At 42.0% G+C, this 27,768-nt stretch overlaps 1 protein-coding gene across 1 annotated transcript in view; it reads right to left on the bottom strand.

Annotated features, from left to right (window-relative positions):
* Positions 1-669: 669 nt before the first annotated feature.
* Positions 670-27,768, bottom strand: part of LOC147883774 (cytochrome B5-like protein) — a gene marked incomplete at its 5' end in the record, with an annotated part of 50,400 nt that continues 23,301 nt past the window's right edge. Inside the window, 3 exons of the mRNA XM_087398951.1 lie at positions 670-957; positions 6,965-7,056; positions 17,725-17,805. Of these exons, the coding sequence (XP_087255077.1) occupies positions 894-957; positions 6,965-7,056; positions 17,725-17,805 (237 nt within the window). The remainder of the gene's footprint in view (positions 958-6,964; positions 7,057-17,724; positions 17,806-27,768) is intronic.

Here is a 27,768-nt window from a genome sequence, read left to right on the forward strand (position 1 = left end):
AATTCGTTGAGCAAATGCATCACCAAGAGAAGAAAGAATCATTGTAAAATGCTTGCCAAATCTTGGTACTTAAAGCAAAGTGTATAATATATTCAAAAGTATAATTAATGGCTAGCAATCTTTGATGTTATTGGAAATAAATGCCAATGACTTTTAAATATCAAGTAACATGTTGATTCTGCATAGAAAAAGAGAAACTCCATAATATCTTGCTTGTTCTACTCCTACACATACTTGACATGTTCAACCTTATAGAAATATATTCTACATTTCTTATCATGATTTGACTATTCCTCATCTAAAGTGATCGAAAACAAGATAATATAAACATTCAGCAAGCATTACATGGGCAATCCATAAGAAAGAGCGATCAATATAGGTGTTTAAGGTCTCTCTCCGCTCAACTATGAGCATATCATTTTGAGGAACATAATTTTGGGTTGTCCAAATCAAAAGTTGAACAGAAAGTGCACATAAGATTTAATAATTTTACGATTAACAAAACAAATCGTCAACTCATAGTATATTATACAATACAACCATTGTTCCTTGTCTCCTATTATGTCAATTTCCCTTGGAAAAGAAAGCCAATTATGCCCTTAAAACCAAGCACATTCAACAAAAAATGTGGGTTTTTAAAAAAAAATCAATGTTAGGGGAAGATATAGGTCAAAAGAAAATCTACATTTGTAGGCTTAAAAAAGAATTCAACAATGAGGGAAGATATCAATCAAAATCAAAACTACATTTGTGAGGCTCCAGTTGTGAGATTATTCCTAAAAATCATTCTAGAGTTCCAATTTGAAAGGCCGCAAAGGATTTCAAATGTGTGCTAACACACATCCCTTATAATATTGAAATAAATTTACTAAGAGGAAACAATGAGCTAAAGTTCAAATCAAGTCACCTATATAAAATTCTTCCACCATGTCAAAGACCCTAGAGGCATGCTGAGGCCTGAAAGACCATAAAGATAGCTTCAGCCTTTTAATTAAGTTGGAACAAAGCATGCATGAAAATAAGTCCTAAAAGAGAGGAAAACAATCAATTGACTAAAAATGTAAACTACATTTGTACATATATATCTAGAATCATCATTTTTCACCACATAAGAAATATGCAACTCTGGTGCTATCAATAGGAATACTAATTTTTATTCATTGGTTGTTATGACACCAAGTAAGCGTGAATCTTCTTTATTAGACAAGGATTGTTAGTTTTGAACACAATAAGAAAAATGGAACTTTTCATTGCTTGGATAGGATTTTTCTCATTCCTAATCCAAGATCCCTTGGGTGGGCCATATATTCTACCAACTAGTAAGGGGTGGGTTGAACTCAACTAGTTGGTAAAAGAGGTGGGTTGATCCCAGCTGGTAAGGGATGGGTTGAACGCTTGTGGAAGAGTGAAACATGTACTTAAGCACACGTTAGTTATGCCTATACCTAGGGTGTGTTCAAGATCATATACCACGCGCACTCCATGCTTGCAAAAACTACAATGCTAGAAAGACCGCATAGGGGGAGTTAGTCAGGTCACCTCGCCATAGGTCCCATTCATCAGATCTCCCACCAAGACAGAGGCTAGGCTAGAACAAAGAATACAAGCATCTATGTCCCATACGACAAATACCCACCAGTCCGGATGTAGGCATTGACTAGTATTAGCGGAGAAATGGGATCTCAAAAGGGTCCCAAAATAGTGTCTCCTCATCTTAAGATTAGGGAGAGATTTGAGGTGGACCAATGGGAGTGCTTCGTTTTATGGGCCAATGCTATGTTGAGGCGGCATGTACATAATAAATGCCCAAGGCAATACGTGGTTTCAATTTTAAAAAGATGGTTTCAATATAAGAGGTTTTGTGAGGGGTTTAAAAGACAATTATAAGGTAAAGATGAGAAAATTTGATAAATAAGAGATTTCATGAGGGGTTAAAAGACAATTATAAAGTAGAGATGAGAAGAAATTCTCCCATGACCTTGAAAAGCTATAAGTATGCCAGATTTATGATGATACGACAAGGAGATCTAGAAATGGAACTACAAGACAAATCAGTTTTATTACCATATTCAATAAATTTTTCAATTTAAAAAGATAGTGGCAAGTCAAAAAATGAGTTTCCTAGGCACAGCCCAAGGAACTCCAAACTTAATTGTATCTGCTTTAGAAAAAAAAGAATTATGAAAAGCTAAGCAAGACAATCTTTACTTTATCTAGGCAAAGATCATTCTACTTATAACTGCCCTAAAAATCCAAAAATGGAAGATAAAGCCCCAAATAAATCTCAACAAAAACAAGCACATGTGGTGCAAGTATTACCGCTTAAAGGTCGTAAAAAGTACACAAATTAGAGGTTTATCATGAGGATAGCACCTATATGTGTTGCTTATCATCAGCAATGTGACATCCCACTTTTGATCTTCATGATTTAATGACGATGCATAGAAATATTATTAATGGACGAAAAGTAAGGATAATGGTCCCACGCATAATTTCTTAAGCTACTTGTTAGTGCACACAAATTTATATGGCCTCTCTTGTCAGAGACAATGGTAAGAAAGTTTGGGACACATGATACATGGTGTAGAGGTGGGCATTGAAGGCTATCAAGATGCTTTGGATTCCCAAACGATGCATCTCGACAGAACAAATGTTGTTCCAGGTCAAGAATGGCTCTATAGTCTTGGATAGAGCTTGCAGAGGAGTTATCTAAATAATCCCATTAAATTTGAGAAGTTTGGTAGAGTCTTTCAAATTCAGAGGGAACATGATGTGCCTAATTCTCTACTTATTTATTCGATGAAACTAGAACTTCTACATCAACAAGAATGTGGTGGGGGGGAGGGGAAAGGGGGAGGTGGGGGGTGGTGGTTGTGATTTTATTTTTGTCGATAATTTTATTTCTTATTATTTTTGTCAATAATTTTATTTCTTCAGCACTTAAAAACAGTAAAATTTTACTTGATGTTATTCACAAGCACTAAAGTTATTTCAATGATCTAATGGTTGAAGTTAAATATATTGTTCCATTTGACTTGTCTGATGGTTTGACCCCCTAAGAGAGAAGTAGATCACAAAATAGATGTATTTCTAAGTCCACCACTATTTGTAAACCCCTTCAAAGGGTGGACATAATGTCACCAAATTGGTACTTCTCCCAAGACATAAAGAGGAATCTTTATTGCATTGACGATGGTCAAGAAAGTTAACTTTGGTTAACTAGAATAAGCTTTGTTTTACTTTTGCTTTGCATTGGTAAAAGAGAACTGTGAGAACGCCAACCAAGGGCTAGGATTAGTCCAAGAACTAGGAATGCATGCATTTCGCTAACCTCTAATGGGTTAAAGTGTTAGAACTTGTTTGTGCAATGTATAGGACCTAAGAGAGTGCAAAAAGGACCCAAGAGTGAGGAGAAAAGCACCACAAAAAGCAAGTCCCACGATGCATAAAAGCGTGGGCAAGGGGGCGCATCTTTAAAAGGAGGGCCCATGAGATAAAAAAGACACCAAAAGCACCAGATTTAAAAAGAAAGCCTAAAAATCTTAGCTTTTATGTAAAAGTAGCTTTTAGAAAGCAGGCTCTAGCTTTTTGCTAGGCCTAGTCTATTAAAGAAAGGCCCCAATCCTCCGAGATTCATTCAACAGTTGTACTCACCTTCATGCTCTTCTTAGAGACAGTTGTACAAAGTATTTTCTATTGCAATAGAGACCTTCGAGGGAACCAGTCCTTATTTCTGGGCCCTAATGTGCGCATGTGCTTCTCTTTTTTCTATCTATATTGTTACGAGAAAGAATTGTGATTGGTTTCAGGGGTATCAAAGCATAGGATTTCCACTTTCCTTGGTGGAACGGTTCAAGGCTAGCATGCAGCTGTGAATCAAGGTGAGACACACCTGTTTTTGTATCAGTTCGAGTGCTAGAGGGTGAGGCGCTCCAATTGGGACCTGATTCTTGCTTGAGAAGGTGGGGCGCTCCTGCTTGTGAACTAATACACATCCAAGAAGGATTTTTTGAGGCCTATGTGATCAAGGCTATGGACTATTTGTTTGGTCTTATCAAACTTTTGTATACATAGTACCGAGACAAAAGAATCTCAAAGTTATTATATCCATTTTATGGGTTTGAGAAGCTTATGCCAAAGAAGAGAAGTATGAAAGACTACATGTATATCTTTAATGAATTGAAGAGTTAGATCCGTGACAGATTCAAGATCAGACCCTATTTGAGGGTAGTATGTTCAAAGTTGGCAAGTTGATAGTCATGCGCCTAATTTTATGATCTACAATTAGGAAATTAGGTTATGATAACTAGTCACAATTATGTTCTTTTGGAAGATGAGATGATCAAGTAACAGATCCTTTATGGCAGAATTCCATGTGGTCATTATTGACCAAGTATTTCAATTCCAAGTTATATTATCTCAGCTCCAGAGGAGTTTCAGTTATGAAATTCAGTTTTGTTGTTTTCTTGTGGAGCATGACATTCTTAAGTACCAACCCTCAATATGGCAACATTTCATGGTCATTTATTGACCAACTATCTTCTTCATGACTCTATTATTTAATAGCTTCTATTGGGATTTGTTTTACACGATAACTCTTATGGTTTCTTATGGGTTATTATGGCCAAAGATCTAATCCTTGTATGGAAATGCAAGGAGAATAGTGGATTGTTTTCTTGAATTTGTTTCAAGAAAACACTACTCATAAATTAGAAGTCTTTAGAGCCTAATGCGCTCAAGTATCGTTACAAGTGATCATTGGCCAAGTGTTTCTTTCTCTTATAAGGTGGAGTTACAACCAAAGAACCTGACGGGCATACAGAGCCCTTGGATGTAGCAGACGTCTTATTGCGGAATTGTTGAGGTTATTTGCAAGGAAGATAATAAGCACAGTATGGGGGGGAAAAAACTGATGGATTTCTTTATCCTTCCAGAGAAAAGTCCTTTTGGCACTTTACTGTGTGATTGCGACCTTGTTTTCGGAGAATTTGGCCACTTATCTTTTAGTACACTAGTCGACCTACAGCTGCATGCACGTAATATAAGCGCCCTACCTATGCTCTAGCCTACGCAAACTGCACACATCTACGAGCAATCTACGAGCACCTACGCTGTAGCCTACACACACAGGCGCACATCTACGCCATAGTCGCCAGATGTTTGGAAACGTGGCCTTTGGAATAGGAACATGTCTCGAATCAAAACTTTTTCCAGGTGCTTGTGTTACAAAAAAAATTATGTCTAGTATAAAAATACACATGCCTAGGTAGTAGGTTCTAAAATGCATGATTTCATGCACTAATGGCATCCAGAACACTCAGGACATAGAAGAAAACATTTCAATAATGTATTCACTCGCGAGTGGGTCCCATTTGCACCAAAAACATCTCTTTTGAGTACAGTAGGGCAAAAAATTCACCTTAGATCCTTTTGCACCAAAAGCACCCTCCAAAAAAACGTGTTTTAAAAACCCATACGTTTGTCAACGTTTCAAAAAATTAAAAAAGTGTTTCATTGCCACTATGATCTAGGCTGTAGCCTACGCATAACTAGCGCATTGCCTATGCCTAACTAACTAACCACACTACCTAGTGTCTACACCTTATTAACGATTGCCTAAACCTACGCCTAACTAATGCACAGCCTAAGGTAGCCGAGATTTTATGTTTTAGCATCCCAAGGATCAGAGAAGAGTGGATTGTGGACCCAGTATGGTCATGAGTGGCAGCATGCCGAAAGGACACAAGCGGTCTTGTCTAAGTCAAAGGAACTCTCCTGCCTAGTACGGCACAAAAATGCCTAGGAGGATGATTAGACCCAAGACCTGCACTATGTGGACAGAAAAGGGGGGCTTATACAAACAAGTGGATGTCACATCTGATGGGGAGTCCTTGGAAACAAACACATATAAATATCTAGGATTTAATTTTACAGACCCTGGGAGGTTTGAAAGCTCTATCCAGGTTCCAAAATAAATGCAGGAAGGCGCATCTGTGGACTTGGGAAATGAGAGACTTTTTGTATACCATGCTTGTGTAGACACGAATCCTTTACGGATCCCTGCTTGGGCACCCAGGCTCTCTGGGGTATACTAGGAAAGAATAGAAACTTTACATAAACGTCTCCTAATAGGGGACTTAGGGGTTAAGGCGCAAATATCCTACCCCATCCTACTGGCTGAAACTGGTATGATACCCTAGAAGGGGAAGCATTGTGTCAATTCATGGCTTACCTGAAGTTCAGAAGATGGACGCCAATAGGATACCACACGAGGCGATGGAAGCTACACAAATCATGAGTTCGCATAGTGAGGGAATGTGGATGGAATCATGGGGTATAACAACTGCTAATATACCAGAAGATGCATGTGAAATAAAGGAGATTGTGACCCAAAACATGCTGCAGAAACTATGGCACAGCTATGGAATGCAGAAATACTTGGGGGAAGACAAATCAACATTTAAAAGGCATCCAATCTACAAAATCAGAACTAGTTCACATGATCTCGAGGTAGAGAGGGGTAGATGGGCAAGAACCAAGATCCCAAGAGAGGAAACAACCTGCAAAATCTGCGACATAAGGGAGGTAGAAAATGAGCAGCGTGTACTCCTAAGATGTAAGCCTACGCACACATCAGAGAAGGTTATGTGGGCAGCAGAGATAATCTGAAAAATCTGCTTGAGCAGACAACCAAAAAGCTAGGAAGCTACTTGAAAGAGATTTCGGAACACCGCAAACAAGGTACTAGAACTAGCACAAGCTAGCCCAACAAGTACTAGCTACATGACAATTTTGTAGTATTTTCTCTCACTGGATGTAAGGGAGCACTATTAGTTGATAGCGATCGTCAATCCCATGGATTCTGAAGGGTCTCCTGCAGACTTCAATACGATCATCTCTCTCTCTCTCTCTCTCTCTCTCTCTCTCACAGATACGCAAACACACCACACATGAACATACATACCCATAAAATCCCTCGGTGCTGTCATCTCCTGCATGGTTCAAAATAGCATACCCTCCAGGATGCTCTTCCACATAAGGAGTGACATCATACACCTGTACGAGATTCATAATCAATCTCTCTCTCTCTCTCTCTCTCTCTCTCTCTCATGGAGCCTAGCCACTCCAAACTTGGGACGTATATGTAGTTGTAGTAATGTTTCAGTTTGTCATATATGATACAGAGTGTGGAGGTGTATTAGACACCTTTGATTTCCCTACATGGGGTGTACGGCATGATAGTCCTCTTCAAACATTAATAAATCCTCTCTTTCTCTCTCTCTTGCATGGTTCGCACATGGACAGGAGGTGTTGGAGTTGCAAGAAGGATTGAGTAAGTGAAGCAAAAGAGAGTTTATTCAAAAGAGATAGGCCCGATATTTAGGCTCCAGTTACATCCAGTAGTGACATCACATGTGAGCTCAGTAGAGCTTCTAGATCCACAAATCTCTCAATTAGTTCCATGATCCTCTCAATCACACACCACACACCTAGATTCACTCAATCACATCTACTGACACCTATCCAGGCACACCATGTGTTCACACACTCACAACCTTAGACCTTAGGACTCTAGGTATGATCCCATTACATCAATTTGTCCTTCATTCCCTCCCACAAATTGATGACCTCATCCCTCAGCAGTAGTACATGGGATGCTCCATGGCTTGCCCACCATCATGTGGCAACACACATGGCCCCAACCTGTGACTCACTCCTAGGATTCTTGTTTACAACTAGAGATAGACAATGACTATGCATGGGAATACCCTTAGATCCAACAAGGTAACACATAAGACTAACAATCATTTGAGGGGGACATCCCAAGGCAGAGAACCCTTATTAACCCCACACACATAAATATTCCTAATTTGAAGATGTAGGAAAATAAATGTTTCAATTTGTCATTTATGATACAGAGTGTGGAGGTGTATTAGACACCTTTGATTTCCCTATATGGGGTGTACGGCATGATAGTCCTCTGCAAACATAAATAAATCCTCTCTCTCTCTCTCTCTCTCTCTCTCTCATGGTTTGCACATGGACAAGAGGTGTTGGAGCTGCAAGAAGGATTGAGCAAGGGAAGCAAAAGAGAGTTTATTCAAGAGAGAGAGATCCAATATATAGGCTCCAGTTACATCCAGTAGTGACATCACATGTGAGCTCAGTAGAGCTTCTAGATCCACAAATCTCTCAATCAGTTCCATGATTCTCTCAATCACACACCACACACCTAGATTCACTCAATCACACCTACTGACACCTATCCAAGCACACCATGTTTGAAGATGTGGGGAAATACCCCCCTTTGATGGCATAGCTTGTCCTTTTCCTTCTTCTCTTCCAAGCTACCATAGTGTGAGGTTCATTGTCATTGGAGAGGTTCTTGGTGTAGCCAATCTTGTAGCTCCTTTGCTCTTTGTCCTTCTCCACACTCTTTGATGTATCTTGTCCATATTCTGCAATACAAGATCCTTGTAGTCCTTCACCTTCTTTGAGTGTCCAAGCCTTAAAAACATTTTGTGAATCATATGGACTGAAGAGGATCTTACCACTTGTCATGCAAGGGCAGTGTCTACTCTTGCAGTGTCTACTCTTGTACAAGAGGTGGTCATGATTGTATGGCAAGGTATGGTCAACCAAATGCAAGTACATTTCATACACCATTAAAGATACTAAAACCATAACTAAGACAAGTGCAAGGAGGATTCAACAGATTGATGCAGCCATTCCAGTGGAGTGGATGGATACAGATGGTATGCCCCTCTGAATTTCACTTGGTTGGGTGCCTTCACAGGGACGGGTATTCCTATTCAGATATTGCTTTGCGGGATGCACATGAGGAGGCCCTGGTTTTTTATGTTCAGTATGGAGGGAGGCTACATAGGTCCTTTGATGATATCCTTCAGGGGGTTCCCTTCCAGCCGGTCATGATTGCAGGTTTTATAGAGCAGGGTACAGATTAGCACTGGTACCTAGATCCCGACCCTTTTCTTCTGGCTTTGTCAGTGAGTCAGTCCAAGACTTTGTGCTTTGGATGCGAAATCTTATCAACCAGTTATTACTATGCTAGTCCATGAGAGCCTGATTGATTACGAGATACACTCAAGTGGACTTGCGCAAGCCAGAAATAGTAAATCCGACCAAAACATATGAGGAATTGCTTGACCGAGTTGTTGTTTTGGAAAAGAGCGAAGGCCTTAAAGGCAAGACAAAGAAGAAAGATGCAGACAGTGATAGTGAAGAAACAACAGCGAGCTAAAAAAGGCATTGAAGGAATTGGGCATTCGAGGGAAGCCCGACGGTAATGAGGAATGGTGCAATAAGTGTTCTAGGAATGGACACCTAGAAGAAGATTTGAAAACCAAGTATTGCAACACTTGCACTAAGTTTGGGCATGATGACTCCGATTGTTGGTTCAATGGCAAAAATCGGCAAGTATCTGTCTAGGTAACAGCTGATACTCGGCCTACAAGTCGCAAACCGCCGCGTCCCAAAGTAGAATAAGAAAAATGGTAAGGAGGAAAATATAGATCCTTCAAAGATCCGATGTTTTTGTTGTTCGTTCTGATTGTCTAATTTGGGCCAAACATCTGAAGTTTCTGAAAACCAATATGAAACAAAGGAAGTGGATCTAGACTGCCGAGCAGGCGTAGCCAAGTTAACAGACACAATCGAAGCCCAAATGGTCAACAGGTCGAGGGATCCAATTGCAACCTCTATACATAGTGGTGTAATAGACAAGGGTGTTAACTGGACAGCACAAAAGGAGATAGCTGCTAAAATTGACAGGGAATTGAAGGGGAAGGCACTAGCAGTTGAAATGTCATCCAAGCAGTTTCAACCACTTATAATTGAACTAGGCGAGTCCTCAAGGTCTAAAGAGCAAAGTGTGGAACAGGAGCCGAGCACTCCATCAAATTCTAGTGCAAAGCTAGCCCGAGCATGGGAAATTTTCAAGAGTATGAAAATCAGCCTTAACATTTGCTGAATTGATGTGAATAGCCCCGTATTGCCATGAATTCTTCACTCAGCAAATTAAGGAATCTGAAGAGCAATTGAAGGAGGTTGATTCTTTGGTTACTATTCCTGTCATCAACACACCTGTGGGGTGGATGAAGAAGTACCAGTTATTACTATTAAAGTCAAGAAGTAGACTATATCAGGTGTGATTGTAGATGGTGGTTCAAGAGTTAATTTCATTTTTTAAGATATTGCAAAGAGGCTGAAGTTTAAGACATTCAAGTCATCTGCATTCCAAGTGTGAATGGAAGATCAACAACCATCCCAAAGGTATGCTACAAGATGTTGTTATTTCTGTAGGAGGCATTTATTACACGATTAGTTTTATTGTCATTGCCATGGAGCAAAATGCCTATCCTATTTTGGTGGGACGGCCTTGGCTCAAAAAGAGTGCAGAGGTATTGCACGATTGGGGATCTGAAGAAATGGTCATCAAAATTGCTAGTAAAGACGTGTGGTACCGAGAAGTGATCAGCCTATAGATTTGGATTTGTTGGAGACCAATTTTTCCAGATCCTACCTATTGGTGAAATTGATATTTTCCAAGTCGCTGCTGATATTAAGCAGAAACTAAAGACCGAGCAAATTGCAAAACAGAAATATTTGTTTTCGAGTAACTTCAGTGAAGATATTGAAGGAGAAATAGAACTGCTAGAGACACCAGTCACTATCACACCTAGGAGCTAAACAGTTAGTTCTGAACCAACTCAAGAACTCAATCTTGGCACAGAAGACAAGCGTACAATGGTGGTGGTAAGTGCAAACCTTTCTTCCAAGCAACTCCAGATTGTCAAAGAACTTTTCACCAAGTACAAAGATGTTTATTCTTGGAATTATACTGATCTTCAAGAGTTTTCCTTGAGTTATGTCAACATAGAATACCTTTGGTACCAGTTGCCAAACCAATTCTTCAACAAAGGTACAAAATGCATCTGAATTAGGCTAAGCAAGTGAAAGCTGAATTAGATCAACTTCTTCGGGCATGATTCATTTATGCTATTGACCGCAGTGATTGGTTATTTCCCATTGTGGTAGTGCCAAAGAATAATGGTAAACACAATGCCAAAGAAAAATGGTAAACTCCAAGTATGTGTGGATTACCGAAAATTGAATGCTCCAAATTATTCATGATCCATTTTCAATACCATGTATAGATGGGGTCTTAGATCAAGTTGCAAGATATGAAATGTATTCATTTATGGATGGTTACAGCGGCTATAATCAAATAACTGTAGTTCCAGAAGATCAATCTAAGGTTGCCTTTATTATAGAATGGGGTGCTTATGCAACCCAAGTGATGCCTTTTGTTTGAGAAATGCACCATCAACCTTTCGGAAGTTCATGGTTGAGACTTTCAGAGACTATTTGATTGAATTCATACCCATTATTTGGATGATTTATGTGTATACTCTACAGATAAAGATCATCTATGCTTTCTGGAAAAAGTGTTTCCGCAATGCAGGCAAGTATGCATTTCACTTAATCCAGCTAAGAGTGTTTTTTGTCCCCCAGTTGGTATTTTACTCAGGCATGTGATTTCACAAGATGGTATTCGAACCGGACCAGGTAAAATTCATGTTATTCAACAAATGCCAGAGCCTGAGAATCTGATTTAATTACATTCTTTTGTGTGCTTTATCAACTTCTACAGTGTTTTATCAAAGATTTTGCCAAGATTGCAGCTGCATTATATGAATTAACTAAGAAGGATGCCAAGTTTGAATGGACAGACTCAGTTGTCTGTTGTATTTCATGACTTGAAAAGTTGAGTTGTAGCTACACCCATTTTGAGGTAACCTAGATAGGATATCATTTTCCATTGTTGATGCCTCTGAATATGCATTAGGGATTCTATTAGCATAACCAAATGATCGATTGGATTACCCACTATATTATAATTTATGTCAGTCGGTTATTGACACCTACATAATCTAATTATAGCACTACCTAGCATGAAGCTCTAGGCATGATATTCTGTGTGCAAAATTAAGGCATTATTTACTTGGCAATCCCTTTTGTTTTCTATGTTGATCATCAGGCCTTGCTTTATTTAATCAATAAGACAATCAATTAGGGATGCCTTGTGCGTTGGATGCTGGGTTGTTACTGAGCTTCCAAATGTTGAGCTCTTTGTAGTTGATTACTGTGAAAATGAATATGCCAGATTGATGGATTATTTGTCTAATGGATTATTTTCTCATAGTATGCCGAGAGACAAAACGTAGGCAATCAGCCTTGACGGCTCAGGAATTCACCTTAATTGGTGAGCATCTCTACTGTTAGTATGCTGATGGTGTTCTGCGTCAATGGATTTTGCCAATGAACGTGCTATAGTCTTGCAACAAGCTTGCTTGGGCTCGTTCGGTGGGCACTTCCAGGGTGAATCGACAACTCCGAAGGTCTTGCAGGCAAGACTATGGTGGGGAATTTTTATTCAAGGATGCTCAGACCAAATGTATGCAGTGTGATGTATACCAACGTACTGGCCGTCTTTTGCCAAATCAATCTATAACCTACTCGTAATTGGGAAGCATTCCAAAGATGGGGATTGGACTTTGTTGGTCCTTTCAAGCTTGCTTCGCTTACACAGAATAAGTAATTTGTGGTTGCTACTGATCATGCTACCACGCAGACAGTAGCTAAGGCACTCGGGGGTAACTCGGCTTGGAGCATAGCTAAGTTTATCTTTGAAAATATCATTTGCAGATACAGATGTCCAATACAACTTGTTAGTGATCAAGGGTCACACTTTCTAAATGATGTCGTCATGGTTGACACGTCTGATCACGTTCAATACGTATAGTTCGATATTAGTGTGGTACTAAAAGAACAAAAAAATATTGAGCGTACGTTTGATGGTACATTCGAAGCGACATATTTTAGAGTTTTAAAGTACAAGCTTTTCTTGAATGGACATTCAATGCTCTGAAGATGTACATGACTTGATTCTTGAAAGTTGAAACACAAACATTCTACATGTAACATAGGTGCAAAACTTAAAAGGACCGAAGATATATCATGATTCATGATTCATGTCAAAAGGACTGAAGATATATCATTAAAAATAGTAGCGAATCGTGACTCGTGACATAAAGTAGTGAGTACAAAAAGGGGGAACAAGCTCCAATGTATATGCAAAAAGTTTTATAAAAAGCTTTACTAGAGACAAGAGCCTAGGGCCTAGCCTCTAGGTACTCCCATCACGCCAAATCCAAGACTATGATTCTCACTAGAGGATGATGAGGATACATGACACCCCTCACTAAGAACATTGCCCTCCTCATCATACTCCGGTTCTCTAGCCACAGGGGTGTCGTTAGCAACGAATACGCTTGATGTGCTCCCGGAGCCGCGTCTCACATAAGTTGGGGGGGACAGTGGCACGGATGTCCTAATACAGACTGTGGATGCTCTACCACCATGAGTACCACCAACTGAAACGGTGACCCTTCTCCCAATGCGAGTGCGTGACACTCATCGATTTATCTCCTCCAGCTCCAAGTAGAGGTCCTTGAAAATATGTTCCTTCTCAAGATCACGCGCTCTGGTAACACTTCTAAGCTTATTCACCGATAGCTTGCACTCATCCACATTTACCTGAAAATTTTAGGTGTGGACTGTAGTTAGAACTTAAGACCTACAACTTACAAGTGTCAAGTGACAATGATCATTGTGTACAACTTACAAGTATGGAGAGCAAATATGAGTTTACACAATATAGGAATTTGAAAAGTCTACCCATCTAGCCATAGGCATCTCATGCACGTTGTGCAACATAAGTAAGTTAGAGTTCTAGATTAGTCCATGATGGTAACTTATAAACCTACAATGCTAATATCGAATCTCATTTCTTTGATTTTGCATGTTAATTAATAATCTCTCGAGTCTAACTTATCGTTATTTTCTTTGGACATTAGTGACATCTTGGATACCACACCAAAGTGCGATGACATCCTATTTCATGTCCCAAGAGATGGAAGTTGGGAGTTGATGAAGCTCACACTGGAGTAAGCGTCACTTACAATGGTCTTTAACCACGGCAATTTACGTATGTCCTCCATGAGAAGGTCAAGGCAATGACTACCACATGGAGTCTATACTATTGGGGGAAACTCCGTTTTAAGCATGCGACCCATGTCCATTTGGGAGCGCGGCGTTCCAAGTTCTTGACGATAGGCGGGCACGTTTCAGCAAGGCTTGGCCTGCAAGTGTATTTTATGATCTCACGCCGCGAGGGATTCGCTGGCTGTATAGTCCACCACCGTGATTGTTAGCCCCTGTTACAGAGAATCCCTAGGCAGTGAGCTGGGATCTCTGGCAACAAGCGGGTTTTCTTTCAACCCGTGCTTTGTTTTTGGCCACGATTGACACCTTTCTGGTTTTGCCAATTTGTATGTTGGATTTTAAGCATTAATAGAAGTTCCTTTTCTCTATAAATTTAAAAAAAAAGCATGCGACCCATGGACCTACAATTGGAGGCATTGTCAGTTACGACTTGCAACACATTTGTGGGACTAACCTACATCAACTTGTAAGATTCAAGAAGTATAGCTTCCTAAATGTGGCGATAGATAAAGTAGGCGGTGGTTTTTCTTCCCTTCTCTTCCACATCCACGGCCTGCAAGAAGTATGTGCCAAGAGGGCAAGAGACAAGAATGTTGATGATGCCTCTTCTTTCAATCATACCATCCGTCGGAGAGAATCGAGCATCCATACTTGGCCCACCCGACACGCACACGCTCGAGAGACTTATTGATTTTCTCCCTCTCTTCATCAAGCTTCTTGGTACACATGTCATTGTAGCTAACTCCATCCCACCTTTCACATGGACTACAGAGGCTGGGCTTTCACCATTCTTCGCCACCGTTCACATCTAAGCACATAGAAAGCTTGGCTTTGTCGCTCCTTAAGAAATGAGAATGGATTGGAGAGGCCACCGTGGCTTGGGCAAGAGTGGCTTGCCTCCTTCTTGGTACGCCACTTGTCTTTGTTCTCTTTGATGCCGTGCCGGAGGACATAGCAGCCTTGACGGAGGCAACGGAGACATATTGAGAGGCCTCATCTTCCACTTCGAATGAGGAAATGTTTGGTGGCAAGGCTCCAGACACACAAGGGCTAGAAGCAGAGATGCTCACATGGGAGGAGAGAAGACAAAAAAAAAATGAATATGGCCTATAGGAAGGATTTCCCCCAAAATGGCAACTCAGTCAAATTGTACCAATCCACAAGGGGAGAAACCGCAAGATGGCAAAAAACTACTGCAAAATCATGATGACAACCTAATGGCCAAGCTGTACGGCACTATTTTTTAGCAAAAAATCAGCAAATGGGTAGAGATACAGAGGGTCAGGGCACCATCCCAGGCTGGGCTTTGCCCCAACCACTCGACAATAGACCATTTGGTCACCATAAGGGCTGCATCAGAAGGAGCCAAGCATAAAAGAGAGGCTATATTTTGTTGCGGAAAGACTAAAAAAGCTTCAAGTCCCTCACGATCTCAAAGAGGCTACATACTGTCTATATGAGAAAGTATTAGCTGAGCTAGCACAACCACTTGTGGATGGGTCATGCTTCAAAGGGAAAGCTGTCATTAAGCAGTGACATAGGGGTCAAACAGGGCTGTCCCCTTTCGCCAACTCTTTTTGGTCTTTTATCGATGATCTAGAAGATTGGATGAGAATACAGAGCAGAGAACGTGTCCGAATTGCAAGATATGCTCTACTATTGCTTATCTACGCAGATGTTGTAAACTCCTTCAGAAAGAGCAAGCAGAAAATGCAAGCACATTTGGATGCCCTAGGTGATTTCTGCAAACACTCAGGAATGCAGGTCAACATAGCCAAACAAAGGTCATGGTGATTGGGACTCGCAACAAAATAGATTGAGGCCACTTTCGAAGGGAGAACCCCATTGAGGGCGGATGCACACCGTTGAGCAAGGGAGCCTTTAGAAACAATCAACTCATATAAATACCTAGGGCTGGAATTTGCAAACAACTATAAGAGGAATGCATGTGTCAAAAAAGAATACAAGGGGGTTTGAAAGCTTTGTACAACTTCCAAAATAATTGCAGGAAGGCACATCTATGGCATTGGGAAATTAGAAAGTTCCTATACACTATGCGTGTACAAAAACAGTGATTCTTTATGGGTGTCCAGCATGGGCTCCCCCGTTGGAAAGGCAAACCTTATAGTTTGAGTCATGGGTACATTTCTTTGGGATTTGGAGTCATATGCATGCGTGTCCCCATTGTGTGGATGGTAGGTGTGATTGATAGGTGATGGAGATCATCAAGGAGTGATTTGTGGATCTAAGAAAATCCTCTCTCATGAGCAAATCAATGATATCAAAGATTTATATCGAGTCTATATAAGACTCTCGTTTGAATAAAAACAAAAGAGGCGTGTTGCTTGATTATAGGCTTTGCATCTACTTCATCTCAATGCTGTCTCTTGCACCATGTCTTCACCTCTAGCCTTGATAGAGTTTGAGCCTCCATAGCTCCCCATTTTCTTCAACACTCTCAGGCTCTCTAGGACCTACTGGAAAAGAATAGAAACTTTACATAAAAGATTTTTCATAGGGCAATTGAGATCAATGCTCAAACACCCTGCCCCATCCTACTAGCCAAGACGAATATGTTACCCCTTGAAGGGGAGGCATTATGCCAATTCATGGCTTACCTCAACAAAGTTGAGAAGATGGATGCAAGCAAGATACCTTGCAATGCACTTGAAGCTACACAAACCACTGGATGGCAGCGAGATGGGATAAAATGGATGGAATTATGGGGTATAACACCTGCCGATATACCAGAGGATGCATGTGAGATCAAAGAATTAGTGACACAAAAGATGCTACAAAAATTATGGCAAGACCCAAGGGCAAAAATGCAGTTCTACAAACAAGAACTCACAGGGGAGATGGAAAATGAGCAGATGTACTCCTAAGATGTCGAGCCTATGCACACATCAGAGAAAGATATGACGATAATAGAGGCAACCTGAAACCAGCTACAAAGCTATTGGAACACCACTATAAGGTACTAGGACTAGCACACAAGCTAGCCCAACAAGTACTCACCACATAGCAAGTTTATAGTCTTTATTTTTTCCTTCAACGGATGTAAAAGATCCCTATTTGTTGATAGTGATCACCAATCCTATAGATCCCGAAGGGTCTCAAGAGCACTTCAATACAATAATATCATCTCTCTCTCTCTCTCTCTCTCTCTCTCTCTCACACACACACACACACACACACAACCGCACATGTGTGTGCCTGCTCATATCTATGTATACTTATATGCATGCATGTGTTCATGGACAGACACACATATGCATCTATCATGAACACATATGTGCATGCTTGCATGTATGCATCCATGTATGAAAGTGTGTGAGTGTGTGTGTGTGTGTGTGTGTGGGGGGGGGGGGGGGACGAAAGTGTGTGTTCATGAATGCATGTAACCTATTTCTTCAAGCTGTGTGGACCCTTAGTGTCAAAAATAGTTCTGATTCGAGTGTTTGTGCCCCCCTCATGAAGAGACTTCATTTGATAGAGCACCAAGATAACGTGAACCTTTAAAACCCTACTGTGTTTCATATCTCGATATATAAGGACATTTGACAATTCCTTTGGATAAAAAAATTTTGACTCTCTTAGAAAGGCTTTAATAGCCGAAAAAACATAAGAGGCTACCTTATTATTTATAATGATCCAACAATCACTTGGAGCACTATGTTTGGACACCTCAACTCGTGTAAAAGTTTTGAGAACCTCCTACAAAACAATCAACAAGTCCACAAAGAAAAGAAAAGCATTTTGCACTCAGCTCAAAAATGACATTTTGCAATCACAAAAAGACAAAAGGCATAAATCTCTAGCAAAAGTGCATAGTCAAAGCAATAGACTGCATGCCCATCCTCAAAAATAGCACACACATATATGCGTACGAGGGTGCTTGTGTGTGTGTGTGCACGCGTGTGTGTGCGAGTGTGTTCGTGCGTGTGTTGCTGCTAGGTCACATTGTAAGGCAGAATTAAGGGATGCCCTTATGTCTCTCATTTGATTGCCAACTGGAAGCACATCCTCTCACACCTTAAGTGGAATGGCAGGGGTATTCTCGCATGTAATCTTTGCATGCTGAGAGAATTCATAAGTCAAAGGCTTTCACGCCCCCTTTGGCCTCAAGGAGTCTCGGCATTCTTATTTTATTTAGTCTTAAGGTATCTGTGTGCTTGATGCAGCGGGTATGGTCATATCTTTTCCTGCAGCTGTGAGGAAGTTTACTATGGGACATGATTATAGACCTATATATGGTGTTTATTGTCACCCATGCTCCATGAATTTCAGCCGATACCTCGTCTTAAGATTCTTGATCGCCTGAAAGACTAGGTGCTTCAATCCCATGATCGTGTTTACCATCCGCTACTGTTAGCTGGTATCGGTTGCATTTTATAAGGTCTTGCAGCCTCCTCCTTGGGTTTCCCTTCATGCCAATCGCATCTAGTCAATCGCACGCACCTCGAAGTGGTGGCGGAAAAGAATGCGACATATTTGGGTTTCTAAACTCCCATTTTGGCATAAGTTCTTTTTATGACAGCCTACAGGTAACGCTTGGGGTTCTCCCTTTTGGACGGCTTTTAGTTCGTCGTCATGTTTGCTCCAACCATTTGTCCACGATGCCTGCCTCATCTCTTTTGGTATTGACCGGAGTCTCATGATTTCTTGCTATTGCTACAATAGCAGCTTCAAGCTCATTTCCCCAATGCTTCCAAAGTCATCTCTTTTGGTATTGACCGGAGTCTCATGATTTCTTGCTATTGCTACAATAGCAGCTTCAAGCTCATTTCCCCAATGCTTCCTTTGGCAAGAATTTTTGGCTGTTTGGTTTTCATTCAATGAGGCAAGGATATGATCTTCTCTTTTATTGGGTTCCTTACTAAGCACTATAGACCCTATGGAAGGACCGCAAACATAGCGTCTTAGGTGATCCTTCCCTCGCCAAATATGTAGTTGATTGTCCCTTTCTTTTGGACTATTTTTTTATAATATAATGACAACTGGATTTCACCAAAAAAAGTGTATGTGTGTGGTGTATATAGAAAGAATGGACCACACACACGAACACGCATATACATAAACACAAAACATAGAGATAGACAGATAGAAAGATACACGTACATAGAATAGATAGATAGATATATACACAGATATAATAGATCGATAGATATATATACACAGATATTATATGTAGACCTATCTACTCTACACGGAACAGATAGAGAGATACATACATACATAGATACATGTACAGTAACAGTAGGGAGTTCTAGGTTTAGCAGTCAGCTAGTTAAATGGGCTCAGTTAGCCTAAAAGTGAATCTCATTCACGTAAACACTTTAGTACTCTCTTGTATTTCTACTAGTATTTTCAGGATTGATTGTGGGCTTGCCACATGGCAACCCTATTGTATAATCCCATTAGCAATGGTGTGCTATCTCACTTCTCTAAAACTATATAAGGGTTTCAATTGTACTCTCAGCATTCATTCTACACTAATGCAAGTACATTCTACTCTATCATTGCTGACACTTCCTAAGCATCAGCCTACAGGCTGTACATGCCAAGAAGGACAGCATCAAGCTTTCAGCTTGTCAGCCACATGAGAGCTGATGAATAACCCTATCCCTCTATTATCTTTTCTGTTATTACTATGCTAAACAATCTCTAAGTATCCCTAAAATAGTCACTGTTAGTAGTTCTAGCAGAAGCCATGTTTAAGTTTGTATCAGAGCCCTTTTCAGGGAATTTTGTGGGTGAATCTTCATCATTTAATTCTGAAATTTGGAGCACCTAACTCTTGAGCCTTGGGCCTACCTCTCTGAGAAAATCTGTCACGGATAGGTGTCTGCATCTCCTGATTGACGTGTCAGCCTCAGATTGGCTCAAATTTCAAACTGCTCAGAACTGAGTGATTGATAAATCATTATGCAGCTTGGTTCCCTGATCAGAAGCCCCAAGAAATTGTAGTGAAATTCCAAGTCTGTACCCTGAATTGCTCAGCAATTAATGCGCTGCCAGTCTCTCCTAATCTGCTGTGATCTAGACAATTACAGCTCCAAATGGTGTTTTGATTGCATACTAAGAGTCGCCCAGGCTGCAGCTAACTGTCATGTGCATGGTGTACCTAGGGTTGGATAGCAGGTGAACATGGGTTACGGAATAGCATAGGGCTGGATGGCTATTTTTAGCCGAGATTGCTATATATAGAGATTGATTCATATATAGTGCTCGCTTTATATGGAGGGAGCTATTCATAGTATTGTGCTATCTATAGCATTTTCCTTCTATATAGAGGGAGGGCCAGTGCTATTGTGTAGATCAGTTGAGTGCTCCTCAACTGATGGATGGGACTTGGACCCAGGCCGGGACTCTGGCCATCTACATGGCGGATCATAGGTGGTGTATCGAAGGTCCTCTGGACGGGCTCAGGTGGTATGGGACGCCTGGGTTAGATACGGGCCTATGGATGAGTCGAGCTGTAGCCCACGTGCTTGGGGGTGGTCGGGAGGATCGAGGCACCTGCGCTATGATTCTGGTTGTATTGAGGACGAGATTCTAGGTCAGTGATGGGGTCAGATCCTGCGGGGTCGTGTCACTAACCCTGTACCAAGTTTGAGACTGATTGGAGCTCATTTGCCCCTGTTATTGCCTCGAAATCTGTTCTGGCTGGTGCACTTTGGGGTTTTCTTAGACTACAGGTCATAAATTTGGGGCTTTTCAATTCTATGTGCTATATTACTCTATTCTATCCTGCCTATAGCTAAATTGCAGCAATCACTGGTAATTGAGCCCTTAAAACTCAGAATTATCTGCCACAAGGCCGTGAACCCACTATCCTTGGCAGTGGCATCTTCTATTCAAACAAAGCCTTTTCACACAGTGACTCTACAGTGTTCAAACAGTGCTCCCATACAACGTCTTGGCAGAGAGTTCAATGTTCCAACAGTGCTTTTGAGGTTCTAACAGTGCATCTAAACAATTCCTCTACACATTGTTCTAAAAGGGCCTAAACAGTGTTCAAACAGAGGAAATACTGTTCTTGACAGATGATATACTATTCAAACAGTGTTCTAAATGGTTACAGACAGTTTACATTTCCAGTTGATTTGAGGCTTGGAAACTGAGGTGATCTGCTCCTAATTCTGAAGGCTCCTAGGAAATCTGGCACTAATTCCAAGAAGAGTAAGCCACCTCTGGATCTCCATCTGAAATGGAGTATAAGGAAGCTCAATTGATGGGTCACAGGCTGAGGCATTAGGACTCATGGATGATGATCAGGCCAGTGACCATGAGCATGAGGAGAAATCTCAAAGTCCTCCTCCTCAATCCCATAACCAATTACCATCGAAGTGCCCTCACCCCAGGACCAAGCTTGATTTTGAGGGTTTCATGGCAATTATATTGGAGCAGCAATAACTCATAATGGAGCAGCAAAGAAAATTGATGCAGCAACTTTGTGGACCAACAATAGAAGCTAATGGGAGAAGTTGGTCAATTTAATTCAATATTGGAGCAGAAGATGGAGGGTATGGAAAGAGATTGCAGAGTCAAGTTTGACAATGCCTTTACTCAGTTGAGAAGTGTTAGGAATGATATGAATTCAGTAAGGAGCAGAGCTGAGCCAAAAGGAGAGGATATTACCAGGGAAAAACAACCCAAGAGGTCTATGGATTTAGGTCAGACTGGAATGAACCCAAGGAAGGGGGAGTTCATGGCTGAAGCGAGAAGGGCATATTTATAACAGTCTCCCAAACCTACACCTTCATGGAACACAACTCGTTCTGGTGATTCAAAACATAGTCCAGCTCATGGAACACGCCCTGATGTTGTGCCTAGCTCTTCCGAGGTATATCAAGCTTCCCTCAAGAGAGGTGAATTAATATCTCAACAACTGTTGGCCTACAACCAGTTAGACCTTGATGTGAGAGAAGGCTACACAGGGTGATATTCACAAGGAGATGGGAAAAGGGTAAAGGTAAAGCTTGGGCAAGGACTATAAGATTGTCTTGCAAAAGTTCAAGAGAGAGTCTACTTCACCTAATGAGTTGCAAGAACGGCCAAGCAAGCTGGAGGACTACTTCAAATTAAGTCCTAGGGATGATGCTGCCAAGATTCAGTTTGCAATACTACACCTTCAGGAGTAAGCTCACACATGGTGGAGGAATTACCTTCAAGAAGCTGACAGAGGACTCAAACCAGCTCTAGCTACATGGACAGAATTGAAACATGAGATGGTTTTTACCTTTCTTTCACCTTTGATTGTGGATCAATATGTGTGCCAATGGTATGATTTAGTGCAAAATGGGTTCGTTAGGCACTATATCAAGCACTTCTGGAAGCTCTCCTTATTTGCGAAAGGAGTAGATGAGAAGCAGAGGATGATCAGGTTTATCCATGGGCTGCAATCATCTATTGCCTCATATGTAATGACATCTAGACCTAAATCTTTGGATGAGGCTATGCAGCTAGCTCAGTTATATGAGCCCAAATACAACTCCAAGGAGAAGTCTATTGGAATTGGGACATTTTACTATGGATCATAATTGGAAAAAGTCCATTGGTGAGTAGAAACTTCATTTGGGTTCCAAGCTTTCTTGACCTACCTATGGGGTACAAGGTAAGATGACAAGTATCCTACTGTTAAGGATCAAAGACTTTAATGACATTATGTTGATAACAAGTATCCTACTATCCAATGTGATACATGTGGGAACAGCATAGGAGGAGTGCTATGCAGGATCAAAGAGTGGTTGCATACCAGAGCATGGTGCTCAGTGATGCTGAAATGTATTCAGTGTAACCAAAAAACATGTTTCGGGGCACCGAAACGCCCCGAAACGTTTCGCCGAAACTCCCGAAACATGCTGTCTTGGTAGAAACGCCCTGCTATAAAACAGCAGTACGCGCGGATTCTGACGTTGTTTTTCTGCTTGCATCATTTGGGCCGCCGATTTGCTGCTTCTGCTCCATGTCTTGCTTGCAAATCACTCCCTACACTCTCTACTCTACCCTCCCTTGCTAAAGCCTCTACTTGCCCTTCCTATTCCCTCTACCATAGCTGGTATACTCTCTTCAGCCTCTCCATCGCTCTACCCCCTCCAGCTTCTCTATTTCTCTCTATCCTCTCCAACCCTTGCTCTAGCCTCTAGCCTTGTCAATCCCTTGCACTTGTCTTCCCTCTCCAACACTTCTAATCCCTTCTTCATCCCGATTCCCATTATCCATACCATGGCCTCGAGTCGTGGTGCCGGTGTGCTTCCAAGGCGGAATGTATGGCAGAATACCATTTTTATAAAGAGATACGGGTCATTTGGCACAAGGAGGTAAATATGCAAGTTTTGTGGTGAGACAATGACAGGATCCGCCCCTCGAGTTCGAGCGCATTCTTTATGAGTCTCCGATGGATGGAGTGACAAGAAGATTGGAAGTATCTTCCTGAGGGTGGTTGATGCATCACATGCCGGCCTTCACATCACCAGAGAGTGGATATGAAGGCAACCATCAAGGAGGTTCATGAAGAGAATGTGGTGCAGGTCATCACCGACAATAGTTCCAACTACATTAGAATGGGAAGTCTCCTTGAGGAGAAGTATCCCAAGATAGTGTGGACCCCTTGTGCTTCACACTCTCTTGACCTGATGATGGAGGATATTGGGAAGTTACCCTGGGTGTTTGATGTGGTCGATAAAGCCATGCAATTAGTGACTTATATCACTCGTAGGCCACATGCACTGTCCCTATTTAGAAGGGAGTGCAAGTGGGAGCTTGTGAGACCATCGAAGACACGATTTGGCTACATTTTCTTGGTTCTTAGCAGGTACAATCAATTCATGATTCATTGAATTATTAATTGTTTGAATTTGTTTATCTTTCTATCTTGGAATGTTTTTCTTGACCAAGTACTCATGAAGGGCTTGCCACTTCATTCTCATAGGCTGGTTAAGACCAAAGAAAGCCTCCGTTGCATGATGATCAATTCAGATTGGCTAGACTGGAATGACTCGAGATTACTTGCTGGACAAAATGTTGAGGGGATTGTCTTCGACAATCACTTTTAGCAGGAAGCACTTTCCATCCAGATGGCCATTGTTAAACTCATCTATTCTAACTACAGGCAGATCACGAGAGTAGCACCAATATTGTTCCACCCAGCCAACCTTGCTAAAGCGTGAGAGCTCACAGAGAGTCCAAAGATCCATATTCACGTAAAAGCCCACTTCTCCTGTCACGATCTGTGACGTATTCCTTTCTCTTTCTAGACTTATGGATGGTTTAATGAATGGACACTTGTGGAAGGGTATGACCTTTCGACGGGACACTTGCCCTTTCGACGGGACACTTCCTAATGAGGCACAACCCTTCACAAGAGACATTCTAATGAAGAGACATTCCTATTGTAATGTACCCTCTCATCAAGGGTCACACCCTTCACAAGGGGTACACACCTCTTCATGCACATATCCTTTGGAGTACACACCTTTTCATGTGTGACTCTTCACTCTCTATATAAGAGAGGCCAAATTGTATGGATAACAATCACATCCACCCTACAGATATTCAAGCAATACAATTATTCCTTGTTCTCTGCTATCTCAGTCTCCTTTCTGTTCCTTAGCACATTTCTAAATATAGTAAATCTAGGATTTCTTACAGTGGTATCAGAGCAAAAAAAATCCGCTCCTGCCTGTAGGAAATGCTCCCCACCTTCTAGCGCTGATCTGATACATTTTTGCCGCTAGAAGGACATCCGTGCACATTGTGCATGGAAGAGATGGAGAGGATGAGCGTAAAATTTTTAAACGCCTACCCGGCCTAAAGTCATCCTGGCCTCTCCATCTCCCTCACATCACAAGTTGATGTGAATGGACACGACCAAAATCGTGTCCTTTCAGGTGCTTGGGCTGTCCCAAAACCAACAGACGCACCTTTTCCACCATGGGACACACCTTTTGGTGACGAGTCTCGACTCCTCACTCATGGGACATACCCCATCGTGGGCAAATGGACATACCTATTCATGCAGGGTCGCATCCCTTTTAACAATAGGGACATATCCCCTCATGAACAGGTGCACCTATTCCAAGGGTCACACCCCTTCGGATAGGCACACCTCCTAGGCCCCAAGTACCTACAAAAGGGTACCTAGAGGGGTAAAAAGGGACAAAAATTAAACCCATCCCCTACCCCTAGGTTTACCCTAGCTACCCTAGGGTTAAACTAAACCCCCAAATTAATTTTTGGGCAATTAACCCATTGGGCAGCCCCCAACGAAAAGAGGCGAACCTCTTCATTGCACCGTACGGCGGATCTCGAGCAAATCTCTGCGCAGCCAGCCGTACAGCCTTGCACAGCCAGCCGTACAGCCCTGCGCCATCTTTTCCGTAACCCCCCCTGCGCAGTTATTCCGTACAACCCTGTACGTATTTTCGCTGCCCTGCCGTACAGCCTGCGCAAGCCTGCCGTACAGCCGTACAGCCGTACAGCCGCACAGCCTGTTTACTGCCAGCCCTTGCCTCGCCATTTTCGCTGACAGTCCCCTCGCTATTTGCAGCCCTAGCCTTGCCATTGCAGCCCTGGATACCTGCCTTTTCCTGACAGCCTGCTGCCCTCTCCTTGTTTCGCCATTTTCGCCCTGCCAATTCAGCACCAGTTGCAACTATTCTCGCGATGACGACAGCCCGTTGACAGCCCGGACCAGACAAGCCTCGAGCACTCCTCGCAAAACACTGCAACATGGACCTCCGGACAACGATTTGCAGCCTTCTTCTACGCAATAACTTGGCAGATTAAAGTATTGCCAGGTGGAGTCTTTCAATCTGCTTTTCACGGATTCTCTTTAACAAATTACAGCAAATGAAAGAATCCACATTAAAGCATGGAAACCCCTGGTAATTCACCCGGCCTTTCAAGGACACCTCAGGCACCTGCTACTACACAATATCGTGTTCAAATTGCACAGCCAGCCCATTTTGGAGCCTTTGCATCTTGGGTCTTCTGTGTCACGTGCCCTCCGAGTGACTTGGATCACATCCTCTACCTTCTGCGTGAGGCACCTCAGTTACATTATTTCCTCAGCACAGTACAGGTTGTGTTCCACGAGACACGAAGATATCCGGAACACGATATTCCTCAGGAGTTTGCTGTTCATTTTTGGAGAGAGTTTTACCCTTCACCTTCGGCATCTCCAAGGTACTCTCCACCTCCTTCAGCTCCCAGATATCCTCCTCTACAGGTTGTACCTTCTCCAAGTCAGTATTTACATTCTGAAGGCACTCCCTCTCTTGGATATCCTCCTCTTCCGACAGCAACTCCTTACCCTTTTTCAGATCCATGGACTCTACTACCTACACCTGTCTTATCACGAGCAGTAACACCTTTTTCAGAATCTCCAGTGTTACCTCCGACAGGACCTCCCTTACCAGATTTCCATGGGTGGTTCCATCCTGCCTCGCCTGACCCCTCCAATATGAGCAACCTCAGGGAGCAGCCCGAATCCTCTTTCAGGAATGGTACAAACTAGAGCGCAAGTTCGCGCTTTTCTCACAAGGATTTCCGACATGTCGCACCGCTCGCGTGAAGCCTCTCCAAAGATTAAAGAATCAAGTCCCAAAAAGACCCCTGAAGGCAACGTCCAAAGTGAATCTCTATTGCAACTTCAAATATCTCAGCTTCAGGACAGCATCTCCGACCTGGTTCAAAAAGTTCAACAACTCCAAGATTCTCGAAGTCCAACACATACAGAGGACGACGTGACGCAACCCGACTACGATGCGGACTCTTTCCCACCAGAGGTAGAAAACACTGAACTGCGTGCTCTCTACTGATTACTTCAAGCTTCCAAAACTAAACGACTTGACGTCAAACTTCCGGAAGCCTACACTGGTCAACGTAATCGCCGAACAGTTGACCAATGGCTCGCTAAAATGCGCATGTATTTTGACACTGTTGACCTCACGGAAGGCAAAAAGATCGCCTTGGCAGCCTCCCTCCTGAAGGATACAGCATTTCTATGGTGGCAAAGACGCTTAAAGGACGAAAAAAGTGTGTTAACATGGGAACGTTTTGAACACGTGCTCCGTAAGCAGTTTGTACCTGCCAATGCGGACTTCCAAGCACAATCAAAACTTCGACAGTTGGAGCAAACGGGTTCCCTGTCTTCTTATATCTCTCAGTTCACCACATTGGTGCTGGAGATTGATGGTTTAACTGAGGATGATCGCCTTCATGCTTTCATCTTAGGCCTAAATCCCTCGTTACGCATTGATGTTCTTAAAGCAAATATCACCACCACAGATGGCGCTATTGCTTACGCAGAGCGCATTACAGATTTCCTAAATACAGGGAAGCAGAGTGCTAATCGCACACAGAACTCTCCTATGGCCAAAGGTGCTCGCCCTCAAGAAAACACCAGGTTTCGAAAAAACTTCGGTAATCAAGGTCAGCGACAGTCTAAAGATCCCCAGAAGCCTCAGAAATCATTTGCTGGATTCCAACAGAAGCATTCCCCCAAGGATCGTGTTTCTTCTTCTTCACAAAGTCATTACCGACATCCCCAACATAAAGGTGCGGCCACTGACAAGAAGAACAACTCCAACTCAAAAGGACTTTGTACCATCTGTACAGGCGATCATAGATGGTTCGATTGTCCCAAGCGACCAAAGCAAAATTCCAATATGG

This window comes from Dipteris shenzhenensis, chromosome 27 (genome assembly GCF_047967505.1).
Source record: "Dipteris shenzhenensis isolate YYH24624 ecotype China chromosome 27, Dip_SZ_1.0, whole genome shotgun sequence".
NCBI lineage: Eukaryota > Viridiplantae > Streptophyta > Polypodiopsida > Gleicheniales > Dipteridaceae > Dipteris > Dipteris shenzhenensis.